Genomic DNA, 19,991 nt, shown 5'->3' on the forward strand with positions numbered 1-19,991 from the left:
CAGTTTAAACTTTGGTATTTTGATCACTCCGTTCTAGAAGAGTTATTTGGCTATGCTCTTAGAGACCAGAAATAATTTAGTTTTCTTAGTTCACTGTTCATCTGTCTACAATGTCTTGTGCTATACTGTCACTGAGGAAAACGAATGCTTCTTACCGTAAGGTACAAGACCAACATATCTAGGAGAGCAGTAAAAAACCAAAAAAACAGAGTTAGGCTAAATTCCCTATGAGTGCATGTTTTTCTTGAGATAACACAGAGTTTATGTGGGCTAATGAAGGTTAAGTTCTTGAAGCAATATTCTCGATAGGAAAACAGATCAGTAATAATCATAGCTCAGCATATCAATCTGTAATTTCTCCTGCAATTTCTTTATAAAGGTAACTGCAGTAAACAAGCAGAACAAAGCTCTTTATATCTGCTGAGTTAGATAAAACTGCCAATTTTAAAGCACAGCAATTTTATTATTGTTAGCCTATGTGTTGGCTTGAAAAAGTACGTGCTGGACTAAAGCATGCTACTGCTAGATGATTAGGATGGTCTGACCTAAATTAAACGTCCTTGTTTTTTACCTAAACAAAATACATGCAAGTAAGATAGTGCATCTGGTAACTTTCAACAGTCACATTATGCTCAGATGAAATTTTGGGGTGAAAGCAAATGAAGTTTTGTTTTTAACAAATCCAAATACACAATACCTGCCCTTAGGGTTAATTCGTGTAATGTAGATGTATCACACCGGTAACTTTAACGCAACACTCCTCTGTAAGGTATATAATCAGCTTTAAGGAAAAGTTATTTCCTCATAACGACATTCTGAGCTTTAGATTGATTCGGTTTGCACAGCATCCAACTGCAACGTTGAATAAATAACGCAATCAAAAATTGCATATACTGATAAGTGGACAAACTGATTGCCTGATTATCTGAAAATCTGTATTCAAACACCAGAGGAGTAATACAGGGAAGAATCCAGAAAAAATAAAAGCAAGACATTTCTATAGCTTAATAATTTGTCACAAATATCTTACATTCTTCTATGTAACCTAAGAATTAGCCTACCAGCTTGGTTATTTGCAATAGTAATACCCTCTAGTGGTATACACAGGAAAAGGAAAATAAGCCAGACAGAATGATTACATTTTTTCATATCATGAAATAGGCTAAAAAACATTTTGACTTGAAAAACATTGGTTATCACTGGTCTGTCGAGATGTGCCAATTAAAATATAAAACGCACTGCAGGCAGCCTGGTTAGACTTGAGCTGTGTGCCTGGGTTTAGCTACAACAGCTGGATCTGGAACATGGCCTGAGTTACTACAAGTCTTGAATTGCTTGTTGAGTTTGTGGGAAAAGAGATTGCTACTGCAACACTTGCAGTCTGGAAGGAGTGGTTCTTGTGATGGCCAGAGTGGTCTGTCCGAATATCTGAGAGCTACATTTAACTCCTATGCATTGAAAATAACTCTGTAGGCAAAATATGAGTCCTCAAACTCCAATATTGCAGTGTAACAAAGTCTGTATTTCCAGACTGCATGTGTAGTTCAGTGTTTGTTATCAAAAAGGATTTTCTGACAAAGCTTGTGAGGTTTTCCTGCATTTAGCAGGTCTTTTGATTTATTTGCCAATTGGCAAAGGTTCAGAGATTGAGGTAAAAACTGACAGTGCTGGAGAAAAAAAGTCCAACCCCCACCCCAAGAAAAGACTGCAAATCCTCAATATTCTCTAGAAGCCCCATCTACTAATGTAGAGTCAACTAAATCCATTTTGAAATCATCTTTGTTTCCATAAACAAAAATCCCTATGTGATGATAATATCCAGGACTTTTTCGATTTCTCTAAAGTAGCAGGCCAATGCGTCTCTTTGTTATGATGTGATGATAATTGACTAGTATCGTATCGTTCTGGTCATCAGTTTTGTTTTGCCCCTCTCCTGCAACTCCATTGCTATAAGACTTAAAAGCTTTTGGCAGTTTGTCATAATTTTCTGGTGGCAGTGACTACTCCCTGCCCGTCCGAGAAGAAGGATCCCATACCGTATCACACTGGTTTGGACTTCAAATAGCTTCTAAACTAATGTCAGGCAAGGTGGTAGTCAGAAGCCAATTATTTTAAGGTCTCCTGAAGGAAGGCTTTTCTATGCCTTATCTTTCTGAGCTGTAGTGATTCTGTGTTATTTTCCTGTCATTAGTTCAGCTCCCACAGGGCCTCGGATGAGTGGCATCTTCAATACCTCTACTTATCTCCTTATTACTTATTTTCTTATGCTGAGGAAAACTGATTTCTACTCTCTTTATCCTTTTCTAAAGTATATAGTAAAAGAATGAAAAAAATTGGCATAGCTCCCAAGCTGGTGTAACTTCACTGATATTAATGTAATAATACGGGATCTAATTAAACTCACCAACTTTTAGATTCCACATCATGGTTAATAAAACTGTGACAGTAGTTTAAAAGAAAAAAGTTCTGACAAGGATTTATTAATTTACGCTTGTGAACAAATGTGTCTGACAGTTGAATGATGAGATTGCCATATTCTGTACAGAGAGCTTTTTCTAGAAGTCTTCTTTCCACTGTGTTGACAGAACCTGCAGTATAGAAGTTCAGGAGTGGGTGTCAGTTCACAGACTCTAACCCAGTTATGTGGATGGCTGCATGCCCAGATGAAATGGAGGTTCAGACTTTTCTTGCTACTGTTCCTGCTTCTGTATGTTCAATCTTGCTGAAAACCCAATCAGGCTGTCTGACACCTGGCACAGGAAGGAGACACTCGGTCTTACCTTCCTGAGTTAAGCTGGCTAGGTTTTATTACCAAAAAAGAAAAAAAAAATCAAAAAGCTATTTCAAGCTAAAAGCTGGAAGGAAAGCTAGTCAAGCTGAGCCTTCTGTGCCATTTTTTCTGTCCATGCTGAGGGTTGAGAGAATTCTCCTTCAAAGGAAAAAAACTTCTATACTTTAACTGGGGGAAAATGGCAGTTCTGTGTTTACTTTAAAAATGCTGCTTTCCAGCAGGTGGGCAGACACTGACTGTAAGTGGCATTTTGTGCAAAACACTTGCAGAAGAGCAGATATTGACTGTGAATGGCATTTTGTGCAGAACACTTATTTTTCAAACTTTTAAATATGGATTTATATATATATATATAAGAAAGACATATAAAATCTTTAAATGTTTTCTCCAAGCCTTAATTTCCTCATCCACTGGCAAAAAAATAAATACTAAAATTTTCTAATCTTCACTTGAATTGTCAAATTCCTCCCAGTCTGATACGCTCATGACTTCTGATGGAAGGTCAAGGTGATACTTCATGCGGTCTGCATGCCATTCTGAGAACCACTTCTCTGTTTCCATTAAAATAGCCCTGGGCAAAGTGAGGACACAGGCAGCCATCCCAGAAATATCATCCTCCAACTGCGGTCCATCCTCCCAACAGTCTCTCTCTGCATCGTAAATGTGGACATAGTCCATGCGGATTCCTCTGTTGTGGGATCTGCCTCCCAGGACGTAGATCCTGTTGTCTAAGACAGCAATACCTGGCTCTCCGTGCCCCGCAGGAAGTGGACATACATTTGTCCACTGATCAGTGCTTGGCCTATAGCAGGCAACCTGTAAAAAGAAAAAACGAAAAAAAAGATTAGTCAAAATTGAACTTGTATCTTAGTGATAGAGCCTGGCCGTAAGGCAAACTATTTACGTAGCGATGTGATACCATCAGCCTTTCGACAGTGTTGATAATGGAGGGAGCATATCACCATGCAGTAGAAGTACAATGCTCAGTGGAAAACACTGTGCGTGGCTGCCATATAGCTCTGAATCACAACGTCTGACCCTGCTGCTGTGGGAACAGCTGTATGTCATTGAAAAAATGTATACAAAAGTGAGAGATGGGGATGCATGCTAATACAAGCTCAGACATACTGCATCTGTTTGCATTAGGAAAAAATGTGCTGGAACATACAAATATGACAAGTCTGCTAAACTGTCTCTGCACCATATGTTGGAAAGTTTTAGACTTCATTGGGTACCTCCTTGGCTAACTCCATTTATTTGTAAGCACCTTTTTAACACTCAGATACACTTTTCACTTGATTTAATTCTATCTTCATTGGCATTGTAAGAGCATTTACATTTTTTTTTTCTTTTCATGTCTCTAGCAGTTCTAGATACTGGAATAAGACACAAGAAAATTCTCTCCAGCTGTCACTGCCCATCAGGTACTGTATATTTAATTGCATTATACAATTGCCATCCAATCCATTCATTGCCCTTTCCTTGGAAAAAAATGTGCATGGGAAGACAAGGTAAAGGAAATTCAGTTGATGTGCTAATTATGGGGTGCGTGCATGCCAATGAATGATATCCATCAAAGATATTTTAAAATTAATGGGAATCCTAAGTGCTAGAGCTTTAATGCTGTGTGTGTTGGACAATGCATTCAAGACTGGCAGCAGTGAATAAATCATTGCAAGTTCTGCGGTTAAGTGGAGGAGAGCTGGTGCTATTGCTGGGCAGACAATTTTACTTGTGTACTTAGTAGGAGGAAGACATTACATCAGAGTGCAAACATCCGTAAAAAATTGCCTCTTCCAAGAAAGACATAGGTGTGACACGCTCTCACCTGGTGAACGTCCCTTCTGTAGCCAGAGTCATTGTTGCTTCCTCCAATGACATAGAGTTTTCCTAGCAGTGCAGCCATGCCATGCCAAGCACGTCTCTCTGGACCATCTGCTAAAACGTCCCAGCGGTCAGTCTTTGGATCATAACATTGCAGCTCCTTCAAATAGTCCTCTCCTCTCCTCCCACAGGTAATATACATCTTCCCATCGAGTGCTGCTCCAGCATGTGCATATACCTGTGTCACCACGCAGGAAATCAATAAGTTGAGGTCTGCATTTATGTATTTCTTCCAGCTTCAAAGTATGGAATAGACATTAAGGGGGTGACATTCTTCATGACTTATGCAGATATTAACACCTGGAAGGATTTTCTGTTTTTTTTTTTTTTTTACAGACAATCCCTTTCAAGGTGATTATGCTGAAAGTGTGTATTTCTTAATTAATTACACTAGAATTTCCAAGACTTCCAGAACTGCAGTGGGTTGTCATTCTTTATTGTTCCTTAGTTAGAAGATCATTCATACAATTACTTTTCTCCCTCGTCTACTTGGAAGCGTTTCCACTGGAGATTATTCTTATACAATCAATGTTTTCTGCAATGTGATATATCCTACTTAGTAGTACTCAATTGGATCTTTATATTCCCAGCATTGACATATTTATTGGTTGTCACCTTGTGCAAGCTGTTTGTCTTCTGCCTCTGCATCCCCTTTGTAAAGTGGCAATATTTATGTTTTTAAGGTGTCCTGAGATTCTCAACTGAGAAGCATTATGAAATCACAAATATTGTGTTGGTCATTTGCCCCAAAGCTTTTAAAAGGTTTAGTAGAAATCAGTATAGTTTCTTGAAAGATTACTTAGGATCTTAGCTTTCTGCCCTAACCAAGATTGTCAGTTATTTGTGTTTATCTTCCTCTTTTGCAGTCTGAAAATGAAAGTTCTTGCCTTTACTAGCTATATTAGACCTTAGAACAAACTTTTCCATTCATAACCCCCATTCCCATGTTACTACATCATTTCCTGGCTCCTGGGGTCACAACTGTCAATTGCTGTTTTAGGAGGATAAATGGTACTGGTAACAAGAGATATCTGTTCACTCACATATTTCAGATGAGTAATAGTTTCACTTTAGCTGATTGAGATGTGATTGTGCATGACATAAGCTATTGTCACCAGAACTTGTTACACAATCTCAGTTCTGTGTCCAAAAATGAAGTAGTCTATAAACACTGAGGTACCTTCCTACTAAGGCATGATTTCTTCTGATCAGGAACAAAGCACGTTGTCAGGGCTGTAAATGAGAAGCTTGTACTACTGTAACTCATAGGTTACCTGCCCCAGGAGGAATGGAAACTTCCTGTTCCCAGTGGTTGTGTGTTCAATTTTAAATTATTTTAAGGATTAATATAGAAGAGGTGCAGGGAAAAACAGAAAGAAAGCAGGAAAAATAAACATTAAACCTCAAAATGGAAGTTCTATATTGTTATTCTCCTTTCTTGGTATTTGTTTATTCTGTATACAGAGGCTACTGCTTCCCATCTGAATATCAGCAAATTGAAAGCTACACAGGAGAAAAGCATCTAAAAAGATTAAATCAAGAATTGGGGAACTTTAGTGTCTGTGGCTAATGCACTCCTTACCTCCTTCTTCAGAGGTGTCACATATTCCCAAGTGTTGCTTTTAGGGTCATACCTCTCCACTTCCCTCAGGTCTTCATGGTAATCTCGGCCTGCGACAGCATATATATAGTTGTCCACAACACAAACGCTGAGGTCAGCATGCTCTTGCTGTAGGGACTGGATCTGGAACCATTTGTTGTGTCGTGGGTCATACCTTTTAAAAGAATGGGATCAAAGAAAGTTATTCATACAGCCAAAGAATCATCTCTGGGATACAAGACAGCACCACACGTGGATTACTGTACTGTCTTTGGTTGAAATTGAGCTCAGCTGTAAGTGCAGTGAAATCTGGCATTGTCAGCATTATATTATTAGCAAAGTTCCTTTAGTCTATTTTTAGAAGATGTATTTTAGCTGATACAATCATGCTATAGAAGCCTAGGGTTTCTATTATCTTACACCACAGAGCTGTCAGGTATATATCAAAATCTCTGCTTGCACAAAGCCATTCTACAAGGTAAAACTTTCTAAAAATATCACGAAGACTGAATCTGGATCTTCAAGAGATCAAGAGGGGCATAAGCATTTGGTGGCTTCTTTGATTCTTTTCTCCAAATATGTGCTGCTTCAAGTGAGCCTCATGATTATTTTTCAGATAAAAGTTTATCTGGTCTGAAAATTTTAGCTACAGCGACAACTGGTTTTGAAGTGAAACTATGTGTGCCACGAAACAAGGGCAATTCAGCTAAACCTAGTAAAAATGATTGTTATAAAGACAAAAAGGCTTATATCTGTTTTTGGAATGTAACGAACATTAAGATCTAAACTGTTCCGTTCTCCTGCTCTTCTTCCTGGCACAGAACTTAAGAGGACCCTGGAATGCTGCTTCTGTGCACAAATTTTCTCAATAATCAACCAAAAATAGCATTTTATTTAAAAATCCTTTTTGATAACTAACTCCCTTTGTATTGGGATGAGAACTCCATACAGAGGACTTCTGGGAAATCCTAGTTCAAGAGCATCTAGACAATCTAGGATTCTGAAGAATCCTAGTTTACTGCTTCCCACACCTTTAATACTTCCCCCTTCCGACAAGGAAGAGGTTACAGTTAAAACACTCTAGAATGAGTAGCTGTTTCTACCCAACCAGGCTTGGCTTTGTTCTGTAAGTACTGCTGGAATCTTCGCTATGATGCTCATTTATTTATTTCCTGGGATTTCTTTCAATGAGACTCCTGTTCAGCTCTTATCTTTTTGCCAGCAAGCATACGGACTGCACTAATGGCTTACTGCCTCGGACATGGGCAATGGGGTGGAAATTAGAATAATAGCAGGATTATCCTTATCTTACCTCCAACACCTTGACTCTGCTCGAAAACCACTTACATTGTTGTCTCCGCCAATTAAATACACAAAATTATTGAGAACAGCAATCCCCTGGTTGGACATTCTGGGAGCTAGTGCAGCTGTAAAATGCCTCCACTCTCCCAACAAGGGGTTCAAATACTTGGCTTGATCACTGAGAACAATGGATGGAGTAGAATGCATCCCTCCAAATCCCACTACACACTGGAACTCTGATCTCAGCTGTGTCTGGGAGCTCTGAAGCATTGGCTGAAGACATTCATTCTTGTGGTACATTAGTGCATCTGCGACTGTATCTTTTAAAGGACATGGACTTAATTTGTCATGAAGCCTTTGCAGGATCTGGGGTTCCATCAGAGGAAAACGAACTGTCTCAAGCAGCTTAAGGGGCTCCATCAGGGAGACCTGATCTGTCTCCAGTTGCTCTGGGGAATAATGGTAAAAAAGTGCCCCATCATAAACTTCAAATTCATAGTTAACCTCCAAACGGTTGCTACTGAGAAGGGAGTAGACCTTCTGCAAGGGTAGCTGTCGGTACACTTGTGTCCTTGAGAAAGCTGCAAAGTTCTTCAAAATGTAGGAGTCAAGCTGATCGCTCAAATGTCTCAAGTCATAGTGGTCAGCTAGTCTGTATACATCAAGGATGTTCTCTTCATCTACCCACGACATTAGAAAATCACAACAGAACTTAATGACTTCTGGAATCTGCAAGAGAAAGAGAGAAAATCTTTCATTTCAGACACCATTTGCCTTACGCTCAAGAGACATGACAAAAGCATGAAGGAGCAAGAAAGCTGTGGACAAGAAGGCTGCTCTTCTCACAGTCTGACCACCATGTTTACTTCTGCCCAATTCACCGTTCTCCAGAGAAAAAGAACAATTCAACAGGGGTACGTAGGTAAATACAACACAGATCTAGCCACACTACTTCAAGCCTTTGAGTTTTGTTTCAGGTGCAGCAGCAGCAATGTGTCTTCTGGGGCACATGGAACACTGGACAGCCAGGCTGCCCGGTATGTTAGCACGACACCTAGATGCAGGAGGCATCGACACCTGCTCAGGAGGCAGTCATGTAAACAGAAAGCACGAAGGGCATGGTGACAGCCAGACTTACAGCTGCCTCTGGAAGTTGTTCTCTCAGAGCACTACAGACATGGCGTATCAAAGACTAACTATAACAAATATATCTGCATCACTCAAGAGCACAGGAAGTCATTTGAGAGGAAAATTAGTGTTTCATATTGTCTTCTGAGAACAATCTGAAGTTGTATCTGTCAGAAGGACTACTAGCAAACAGAAGTAACTACTGTCCAAGAGCCTCTCTGCTAACAAACCGGTGCTAAGTGTGCAGAAATCAACCAAAGCACCCAGAAAGTTTAAGATTCGTACCAAAGCCTGTGCAGCAGTTAGTTGCAGGGGAAATTAGAGAAAAAAAAAATGCCTTGAATTCACAAAAACTCTGCACTTCGTGCAGAAACCATGGTGGCAGGATTTCCTGTAGTGATGAGGTCAGGGAAGGTTATGCGCCTGTGGACTCAATCTGGGGAAGATCTTGGCAGGCTTGAGCAGCACAACAGTTTCTGAGCTGCAAGCTCTGTCCTTTACCATAGGTCAGAGGTATACTATTCTAGGGAAGCTTTCACATGCTGATCAGTGTAAGTGAACACTCTATAAAATAGTCCTTTGGATAAAATGGTTTGTAAGCGATAAAACCACTAGCACAAATAAGATGTGCAAGCACTCATTCATTGTTCCAACCCTTCCATAGTTATTTCCAGTGGATACAGCATCCCAAAGAGATTCTTCTTATTGGAACCATGCTTTCGTTTACCTCCTAGCCCTCCACCCAACCAGATACGCATGCTTTCTGTTTCTTTCATTCTTGCTTTTGTTCCTTGCTTCTTTTTCGTCACATCTCCCAGTACCTCACCTGAAGCTGACAGGCTGCAGCTAAGGTTTCCTGTACAGTGTTCACGCTGAGTTCCAGCTCAGAAGTATAAATGAAGTTCAAGATTTTACACATTGCATTGTAGGAGATGCCATGAATATGGACTTCTTCTTGTTCCATCTCTCTCAGTCCTCCTGCAAACATTCCTCTGTAAAAAGAGACAATGAGGTGTGCTATGGCAGATTTGCATTGAAGCTATATTCAGTTTGCTTATCTCATGCTGTCCTGAGAACATAACAAAATATTCAGAAAGATAAATCCTAGTCAGACACTTCTATGGAATTACCTCTTCTCTAAGTCAGTGGTATAAAAAGTACAGGCCTTTAGGACCTAAGAGTAATGCCCCTCATTCTGTGGGAAAACAGTGGGGGCCATCTGAAAGGTACGGTTCACAGCTGAGGGATTTAAATACAGACCCAGAACATAGGGGTAATCAGGGGGTAAAGGCAGACACTCTAGGGATGGGAGAAGAGAAAAACAGAGGAACTTGAGTCCGTAGGAGTTTTTTCTAATCTAGAGCAGTTCTTGCAGTTACAAATTTGTCAGGATTGCTTTGGGATTTATATGTTTGCTCTATGAAAATAAAGTTAGTTTAAGAAACTGCTAGTCAAACTGACTCGGGGATTGCCTTGTTTAATGGATGGCAAGGCACACTATAGGCATGTAACACAGGAATGACCTAGTCTGAGGGACTTCTTGTGTATGAGGAACCGATCACCACATTGGGCAAAGTCTTCCAATGCTACAGATATGTTAAAAGCCAGCATTTATGCAGAGGACACATATTAAGATAGCCTCTCCTCTTTATATACCTATAAGTATTATAGGCTGTGATTTTAGTGGAGGTAAGCTCATTGTGCACTAACAAGAGTTTTATTTCTACAGAGACATAATAGAGAGATGAATAAAGTTAACCTTGGTATTTTGAAACCCATTCAGCTCCACCTTATGGGTCTGATTTTACATCTGGAAGCAGTATGCTAAGTGTGCTACCACAGAAGATTTGGATATTGCAGTTTTGTGTTGCACTCAGACACATGCTTATTACTGCTATATTGGAAATGTACCTGAAATAGTCACAGGATGCAGCTAGCAGTATCCGATGAGCCTCAATAGGTTTCTCTTCTACCACCAGAACTACATCGAAGAGGATGCTGCTGTCTCGAAGAGATACCAAGCCACTGAGCAAGGCCTGAGAGTGCTCTGCACTGCGGTATGTGTTGCTGGTGCGCTGCTGAAGGGAGGACTCAAGTTGAGCTTTGTGTGGCTGAGTCAGTTCCTGATCCTCCGCCATCCCAGGCAGAAAAGCTCAGCCACCAGCTGTAGCAGAATGAAATCTGTGAGACAACAGAATCAGCAAAGGTTTGTGCCTTTTGCTTACAAATGGTCCTCTGACCCCTGCCTGTCACAGTAAATAAATCAAATAACTCTTCAGTCAGTGGAGAGCTATCAAACACAGCTCTACCCTGGAGAAATTATTCTGAATAATGATTTTGGAAATAGAAACGTATACATCAGCATACCGAACTGACAAGACATGGCATTGCAAACAAGTTTACTTAGTCTTGGTTTTCCAGTCCAGAAGTATGTAGCATCTGGGGATTTTTTTTTTCTTAGCAAGAGTTTCACTTCCCAGCCCATAGCCAGAACCCCTTGTTTCCTTTGCATTTGTACACCATTTATAACAAAGAACAAATCTGTCACAATTTTTGCCAAATTCCACATTGCCTAATGTCCTCGCGTAACTTTGCTGCAATGCAAACTGCAACTTCAGTCCTTCTCTTGATATTTTAACGCAGAATCTTAAAGTGCTCATCTCTCCTGTTTTTTGCTATTTTCCTTAGCTGAGCATACTTCCATTCTCTAAAGTACTATATGAAACTATAGGCTTTGAAGTGAGTTTCTTTATTGTGACAACGTCAAGCTAGCATCCACAACTGCTTTTTACTTCACTGTGGATCCCTGCAGAGAGAAGGTATTTCCTTTAGCATAGGCATTGTAGAGGGCTCTCCTGTAACTCTTTCTACTGCTGCCATTGACACAGCAGGAAGGTCCCTACAGCATATGGGGAAATGCCTGTAAAAAGCTAGCTGGAAGTCATTGTTTCATGTCTATGGTTAAGCTCTCAAAATCTCATGATTTCTCTCTTAGAAATCCTGTAATTTACCCTTTCAGGAAAGCATCCTGTTAATTTACCCTTTCCATTGTCTTTGAAGAATGTGAGATGTTGTAGCAGTTAGATCTGATAGATTCTATCCAGTTGTCAGAGCACTCACGCACACACATATGAAAACACATGAGGAAAAGGAAATACCTTAGCTGATATGGTCACTTAAGGCACAGTTATAATAGCCTCGGCTCAGTAGCTCTGGGAAATAGCTTAGTGGCACGGGGGATAGTCACAAGGGCTTATCAGCAGTCCGAGAAGCAAAAGCCGAACAAACCCAACAAATCCAAACAATGAAGAAATGAACCCATTGTTTAATTGTGCCAGCCATGGACAGTGAATGCAGCATTAGAAATCTCTCAAAGTGCTGCAAAGTATTCTGTGTATGGTCAGTGAGGAAGGAGCTGTATGGATAGCACAAAGAAATACAAAAACATTTATTGTACTGCCTGAAGGAAGTTACCCTACACTGTCCAAAACAAAAGGAAGCTAGGTGGCATTGCATGGTGTGTGGGAAGGAAAAAAAATTAAAAAAAAATAAATATATGTTAACAATTGTCTATTTTTGCTAGTAAAACGAGGACAGCGAGCTCAGAAAAGGAGCTCTGATAAGACTACCTTCTAGGAAGCACATTCAGGTCGATTATACAGGGAAACTATCCATCATCAGCTGAAGAGATGAGTAATGGATTCTTTTTCATTACAGGTAGACACTTTTCCTAGAAATAAGATGATTGCTTTTAAAGCAGACAAAACATTACTGTATCACTAGATTTGCTCCTGGGGAATACCAAAAGTGATGGATTGAGACAATGGAGATAATACTGTAAGAAAGGCAAGTGAAGGAAGTGAAGTTTATCTGAGTTCCAGTTCTAGATATGGACTTGAGTTATCCCGCAGCTACTAGCAATACCTAAACAAGCCAGCCCTTCTAGCAGATTTGTGGCAAGCCCAGTGTAGTCAAGTTTAGCTGCTGGGAGTACAATTGAACCATCCTCCACAACTGATTTTTGGCTAGTCAACAGCTGAGCCTACATATTTGCTAGGCTCTTGTCTTCTGAATTTTGGCAGTCCCTACTTCTTGTTCTCAAATTCTGCCCCTGGATTATATCTTGGCTCTCACTGCTGAGCTGGACTGTCCTCAGGGTGTTCGCCCATGCAGTGCTGTCCACCAACACAAGAGCTGCCGTGCACATTTGCAGCACAGTGTCACCATGGTATGGACGTTCACCTCTCTGGAGCTACCTGTGAGTACTCTGCCATCCACAGTTATTTGTTGCTAAGTAATTTCAGATGTGTTGGTTGATTACTGAGGCTGCTGTGGAAAAAGGGTGGATTACTACTGATGAGGTATAGTGTGTGGCCTAAAACTTGGCAGCACTCAGAAGCTCTTTATGTACGTGTATACGTGACTTTTTTAATTACATTGTGGCTACTCAGAAAAACTATATCCTGTTATTTGTAGGTACCTGCTCTCCTAAACCAGGCTTCAAAGCTCAGGAATAATTATGTCTATTATCATAGTTTTAACCAAAGGTAAGAGACTACTCTAGAAAAATTCTCCCTGCTCTGATTTTCATGAATTGTTGCCCACTTATAAAATTAAAGATGGACATTTACAGTATTTATCTATGGTGTCTGACTGACATAGGTGGTTAAGTCCTATTCTTTGATCCAAAAGCCAAGGAAAGCCATTAAACAGTGAGTGGGGGGTGGCCAGCAAGATTCATTTAGCTGATTACTGTGTGCCCTCAGCTTCATAATAGCTGTACGAGAGGCAGCTGGGCTTGGGTGGGTACAGTTATGAAGGGCAGTTGTTGAAGCAAGGTTAGTGGGAGTGTGTTGTAGGCTCCTTTGAAAGAAAAGTGTGGGTGTTTTGGCATTCTGCTTTTCTGGATTAAGCGCGGTGTTGGTGAGTTGATAGTTTTGTGTACCTCTCCGAATGCCATGCTGACTATGAATTTGCTGAGGAGGGGAATTGGTGTTAGCACAGTGTCTTTTTTTGCAGGCTGTGTGGTCTAACTGCAGTCTTTCTCCTGTGTGCTTTGTGTCTTTGTTACTGCCTAAAAATCCGATAGCCCAAACAGTGGAAGCGTGCTGTGTTGTGTGTGGTGTGCCAGCTAGGTGTGGGGAATCACTGCTCATGTATCTAGGAATTGTTATGCCTTACAAGTGTCTGTCAACCTTAAAAATAGCCAGGAACTCTACTGAATAACTTCTGTATGATTTTAACTGTAAACAATTTAACCCCATCTCCTCAAAACTGTATTTTGTTCAGTCTTTATTTCCCCCCCCCCTTTTTTTTTTCAAAAAAAAAGTTAAATGTAATACAATCAGTACAGCTGCGAATGAAGGGACAGAACAGGTTGTTTGGTTTCCTGCATGCCACAGAAATCCTTCTATTTACTATTCTTCCTTCTTCACCACTCAGGAGCTTTGCTGCCTTGTAAGACTGGAGACCCCCTTTTCATAGGCTAGCATATCTGCCCCCAGAAGTGAAGGAGGTGTAGGCAGTACCTTTCTTCTATTGCAAGTGCACAGCCCCTGGAACCATACAGCTGAGTTCCCTCTGGTGTGAGCCTCTCTACCATCAGCTTCTTGCTTGTACAATGTTCTTGTGGCCTCTCTGTTTTACTTCTGTTATTGAGAAACTTGGTCTATGACTGAGCCAGGTTCCTAGAAATCTAATATTTTCTCTTTCCTTTCCTCTTGTGCAAGTTTATCAGTGCTGGGCAGCTGCTAACAGTGGGATTTGGGGGCTGAGTGCTGCAGGACTGACCCAAAGGTGGAAGGGATGAGGAACTATGCTGTTCTTCTTTAACAGTAGCAAAGATTTTTTTTTTTTAAAAAAAGTATCATCTCATGTGTTGTGGGATGTGTCTCCAGAAAAAAGGGAAGGCAAGTCCCTGTTCCGAGCACTTTGAAACTGCAGAGAAAATGAGCCTAGAGATTTTTCTTATTTGGCTGCACAAAGTGTTTGAGACTGCAGTTATGCTGGTTTACGCTCCTCTTTTAGAGGACATGGGTTAGTGTGCTGACTAATAGTGGGGTATTACAATTGAATATCTAGTATGTAAAGAGGAAGGAAATGTATGGGGTCAGTAATAGCATGTGTGCTTCTGTAGGCAATGCTAATGTAGGAAGACCTGCTGTTTGGTCACATCAAAGAGATGAAAGAACAAAACAAAAAACCTCCATGGCCCCAAAAAATTCTCAAAACAGAAATCTCAAAACCCCAAAGGTACCTAGCAAGACATGACTGCTCTTACTCAATAGATTGAAACTTTCTATGTTTTGTGCTTGGACTCCATTTAGAAACCAGGAGAAAGCAGCCATGCCTTCCAATGGTAGATACAGAAGAAGCATCTGAAGGAAATTAGTGTTTCCTGGTATTTCCTAGACTATATTCAAAGCTCCCTGTGTCACTTGTGGTCTCTAGTAATATGCTGTGGATGCAGGGGAAGCTAAGTATCCTGGTGGCTTGCTGATAGCTCTGTGTGTTTGCCTTGTGTTCAATTTCCATTACCAGAGCCTGCTTCTGCAGAATACTTGCATGTAAAAAGTTTGAGTCCAGTGAGGTTTCTGATTACTCAGCTGAAGTAACTGTTTATCAATGAGAGCTGTGGCTTGATGTTTTGACAAAATTCTGTCTCTGATCGATGACAGATTTGCCTTCACACTAAAGGTTTGTGGCCTGTGACGGAGGAGGCTGGCACTGCGACAGGAAGAGCTGAGGGAATAGGTTGTGGTTTGATTATTCCACTGGCAAAACGGTGAGAGACTGGTGTGCTGGCTTGCTCTTGTGCTTGCTGAAAATCTTCATCGGTTCAAGAGCACAGGGTACAGGAATGGAGGAGCCCAACTAGAATGGGGAAAGGAAAAGTTAAAGGCCCAGTAAACTGTAAGTGGTATTGGAGAAGGCAGTGTCTGTCCCGCCTGGAGTTTTGAATGCAGAGCAATTGTAATGCCAAGGTGTTTGTGTGCTGCTCCAGTAAAGAACATCCTGGGGAGTGGTAATTCATAGGGCTTACAAGGTACCCTTCCTGAACCTGAGAGCAAAGTCCTGCTTCCCTAAGATGTACTGTACCTGGGAGCACCTTCTAGCACCGGGTCTGGGCGTGTCCTGGGCACATCCCAATGCCATTACAGGTATGTTCAGCCTTCAGCCCTTGGTGAGATATGCTGTGCACTGATCGTGCGCTTTAAGCAGCGGGTAGGTTGCTTTATGGTGCTGCGTCTGTTATTGGTATTGCAGGGTATGACAGATCCCTGGGTATGTATTCGCTCCTTCTCTGACTAGCATCCAAGTCAGACAGTGATGCTTACTAGCGTGTGCTGTGGGTGGTGGTTTTGTTGTTGTTGGTTTTGTACAGTTGTGCTGACAGCCCTGAGGCTCTACTGCAGAGAAATGGCTGGGTATGGGGGGAGTATCCAAGCGAGTTTCTATGGAAACTCAGACATTTTTGTCTTGAAGAGCTTCTGGCTGTCAAGTTACATCTCTATACGAGGAGGTGTCTTATGCAGATTGTGATATTTTCCTGTGCATCAGCTGTGCCCAAAATAAAACAGAACTTGCTGGTGTTGGATATCCTAATCCTGTTTAGTTTACTGCCATACGGACAGTTGGTTCAAGCCTGGTGGGGGGTCTGATGCTTTCTTAGAATTGTGGAATAATTCAGGCTGGAGGTCTCTAGTCCCATCTCCTGCTTGAAGCAGGGAAAACTTCAAAATCAGGTCAGGATGCTGAGAACCTTGTCTAGTCAACTGTGGAATAGCCATCCTCGGTGGTATTTGGAAAACCGAGTGCTTGACCATCAGACTTGTTTTTTCTTTATTCCGTGCAAATTTCTATTCCTGCAATTGGACACTCGCCTCTCATCCTCACCTGTTCACTACAAATAGGAGTCTGGCTCTGTCTTTTTCTGTAACAACCCATTACCTTGAAAAACAGCAACTGACTCTCTCCTTAGCCTGCTATTCTCTGTATTGAACAAACCCAAACCATTTGATGATTTTGAGTCTTGCCTTGCATGTGCTTGTATCTCCTTGGACCTGCTCCTGCCCTGTAAGGTGGTCCTCCGCTGAACTCACAGGCTTTTTGTTTGCTATGGAGCTCAAAGCTGGGTATTGTATTCCAGATGTCAGCTCACAAGCACTGAGCAAAGGGGAAAATAATCATTTTCCACAACCTACTGCTGTGCTCTCGCTAACAGGCCAATGTGATGCTGGCTCCCTTTGCAGGAAAGAGGCACTGCTGAATCATTCAGCTTGCTGCCCTTCAGGATCCCCAGCTTCTTTTCTTGCAAAGCTGACTTCTAGCTAGATCAGTCTCCAGCCTATACTGATAAGTAAAGTTAGTCTGACACAGGTGCATGACTTTGCTTTTGCTGTTGAAATCCATGGTTCCTCTCAGTCCATTCTTGCTGAGTTCCTCCCACCTCCCCCCATTTGCAGCTCTGTACTCATTCTTGCAAGCCAGCCTCAGAGTTTTTTCTAATGCAGAGCAACCAGTATGGCACGTTGATTGTGATTCCAGTGGATCATACCCATTGAAGCCTGAGTGTGTTAAAGGAAATGTAAAATCCATTCCCTAAGGCTTCCTACACCTTCATCTCTCCCAAGGGAGTAGGAAGAATTAGGATCTAAGCCAGGCTTCAGCTGATGGTCTGACAAGAAAGCAAGATACAAGACTAGAGCAAAATACTAGTTATGCTGACTATCAGGGATTGCAACTGTAAATAGGCAGAACCTGGCGAGGTACCAGAACTTTAACAGGGCAGAGGGCACATAGACAAATAAATCAACTAGTCAGGGAGTGCGCAGAGAGGGGAGGCAGCTGGGTGCCTGCCAAAATAGTTCAGAAGACAAATGTAATACCACAAACAATGTAAATTGAAAAGCAAAACTATTGTTCGATTTAACTGGAGTGCAAATACTGGAATAATTCATCAACTAGATAATAATTTGTAATGGGCACTTGTAAGTTTGTTCACTACAAAGACAATTGAGTGTACCATTGTGTAGAAAAGACAAGCCAATTTCATGCTTTTTCAAAACAATTGGAAGAGGGGAGGGCTGAAAGAAAAACAGCAGCTTTGCTTAGCAATACTTCTTTTAGAACTATCCCTCTGCATGCAAAACTGTGCAAAAAGAATTCTTCCTGAAATACCTTTCCACTTAAGGAACCTTCTACAAGTTGGGGAAATCACCCGAACATTTGCTTTTGACTGAGGTCCCCATAGAAAGAAAGAAGCAAAGATATCTGGTACCATAAAACACCTCAACATCAGTTCTGAACACGCAGCGATCACAGGTATGCTTTTGCTAGGTCTGTACACACCATCTCTCTCTTAAGCACCAGTGGAAATGTGCAAGCACATTCCTCTGAGCTGATTTTGAGTCATTTTCAGTTTCTAGCCTTGGTAGTACACTTGAGGTGTGGGAGGAAACCTAAAGGCGTGGCTTGGGAAACGGCTTCTGCAAACCACGTTGTCTCGTGAATTTTGGTATTCATTCCTTTCAGAAGCAAACATCTGTTTGTTTTTTCAAGCTTATTACAAGGTGTTTCTAAGACACACTGAAAACAAAACATCTCATTTAAAATGGATATGGCAAAACTTCCATAAAATGTATATTTATATATAAATATGTGAAAAGAGGTGCCCCCCCAGCGTAACCTAAAGAGCATGAGCTTTCTAACTTGAATATTTTGCTTTATCCATGAATTGCGAACTTCTTTCTTTCTTGCAACTTACCCAAATTCATGGAACTGATAAGTGATGTATTTTGCAGAGGTGACCTATGGCCCAAATGCTACCAAGGAGAAATTGTAAGGAACATTAAAATGTTTTCTCCTATGGCTTTGTCATCTCTAAGAGTTTGGTGATCTCTTGCCATTTTTTTCTTGTTACTAATCTCAGAACAAGATTTGCTGGATACACTCATCTTTATCTTTCAATAGTAATGTTCTGGTTTGGATGGAGCTGCTGCTTGTGTTTGAAGGAAGGAGTTAACCAGCTATGCTCACGCATCACGTACCTGTCCAATCTTAAAAGAAGTGGCCTCCCATTAAGGCTCCAGCTTTCTCCAGACTGGGCAGGAAGTGCAGTCCTCAATGTTTAGTTCTACGTCCAGAGAGATCTGGCAGGTCTGTAAGGGATATGCTCTTTTGACCAAATTGTTTTAATTTTCCCAAGAACTTTCAGAAAAAGCTCCAAAAAACCCCTCATAACCTTTCCATAATTTGAAGAATGACACTTTTTTTTTTAAATAAAGCTTCCATAGGATCAGGCAAGTAATAACGATGCCAGAACCGCCAGCCTATAAATTACCCAATGCTCCATGTCCTGTGAATCTTGAGACCTGGCTAGTTGGCAGGGCTGCTTTGCTGAGCTACTTCAACCACATCATGAATTTTTAATTGTCAGAAATACATGGAGGAAGGGGGGGGACACAAAGTAATTCTGTGCCAACTGCAACAATTAAGGGACTGGGGGGAGTGCGAGCAGAGGGCTCTTGCACCATGTTCCATGCTCGGCTTTCCACAGGAAATTAATGCAAGCAGGAATTAATTTGCACTATTCACCCTGTTAGTTGTTCCTGGGGGGACCTGGGGTTTTTCTCCCCGTGTAACTCAAACGTTGTCATATCGGGAAAACAGAGCAGGCGCTTTTACCGAGAGGGGAAGCTCCCTGGAGTCTCACACCACCAAGAGAAGGGGTTTGGCTCTCGGTCAGCCGTGCGCTGGGGGGGGCTGAAGGAGGGCTCAGGCGCACCTCTGCGCTGCCCTCCCGTCCCCTGCCGGCAGCTCGGCCCCCGTCGGCCCCGGGCTCGCCCCAACCCCCGGGGGAGGGGGCCTCGGTGGGGCCGCCCCCGCTGACCTCGGTGGGGCCTCCCCCGGGCACCGGCAGCTCGGCTCCGACCGCGGCCTCCCCGGGGGCGCCCCGCAGCTGGCGGGGCCGTGCCGAGGCCCGGGGCCGTCCGCACCCCCCTCAGCCCCCGCCCCGGGCCGGGCCCCCCCCCCCCGGTGCCGCCGCCCCCGTGTTCCCCGTCCGCCCCCAGCCACCTACCGGGGGACAGCGGCGGCCTCCGCCAGCGGCTTCCGCCTCCGTGCGCCGGAACCCGGCGCGGCCCCGCCCGCCCGCCGAGGGAGGGGCGGCGGCGGCGGCTGGGGCCGGGCCGGGCGGGGGGAGCCGCAGCCGGGGCTGCCGGGGCCGTTCCCGCGGAGAGGGGGCGTGCGGCGGGACTACGACTCCCGGCGTGCCCCGCGCCGGGC

At 42.5% G+C, this 19,991-nt stretch overlaps 2 protein-coding genes across 3 annotated transcripts in view; one reads left to right on the forward strand and one right to left on the reverse strand.

The window, feature by feature from the left end:
* Positions 1–2,449: 2,449 nt before the first annotated feature.
* KLHL22 (kelch like family member 22) lies at positions 2,450–19,945 on the reverse strand. 2 transcript variants are annotated; one of them, XM_080560051.1, is made up of 8 exons: positions 19,786–19,945; positions 18,755–18,865; positions 10,617–10,886; positions 9,532–9,697; positions 7,588–8,306; positions 6,258–6,450; positions 4,620–4,853; positions 2,450–3,607 (listed from the first exon to the last, which is right to left on the reverse strand). In XM_080560051.1, exons 3-8 carry the CDS (start codon positions 10,841–10,843, stop codon positions 3,230–3,232), a joined length of 1,917 nt encoding a protein of 638 aa, XP_080416177.1. In that variant the 5' UTR covers positions 10,844–10,886; positions 18,755–18,865; positions 19,786–19,945; the 3' UTR covers positions 2,450–3,229. The 2 variants fall into 2 exon arrangements, with proteins under 2 accessions (XP_080416177.1, XP_080416178.1); XM_080560052.1 differs by having other exon boundaries at positions 10,617–10,869; positions 19,786–19,943.
* MED15 (mediator complex subunit 15) overlaps positions 10,942–19,991 on the forward strand; it is a 38,916-nt gene continuing 29,866 nt past the window's right edge. The window contains exon 1 of the mRNA XM_080560011.1: positions 10,942–13,628. The gene's annotated coding sequence lies outside the window, so the exon portion shown is untranslated. The remainder of the gene's footprint in view (positions 13,629–19,991) is intronic.

The sequence above is a fragment of the Anser brachyrhynchus genome (genome assembly GCF_964034855.1).
Source record: "Anser brachyrhynchus genome assembly, chromosome: 17".
Classification (NCBI taxonomy): domain Eukaryota; kingdom Metazoa; phylum Chordata; class Aves; order Anseriformes; family Anatidae; genus Anser; species Anser brachyrhynchus.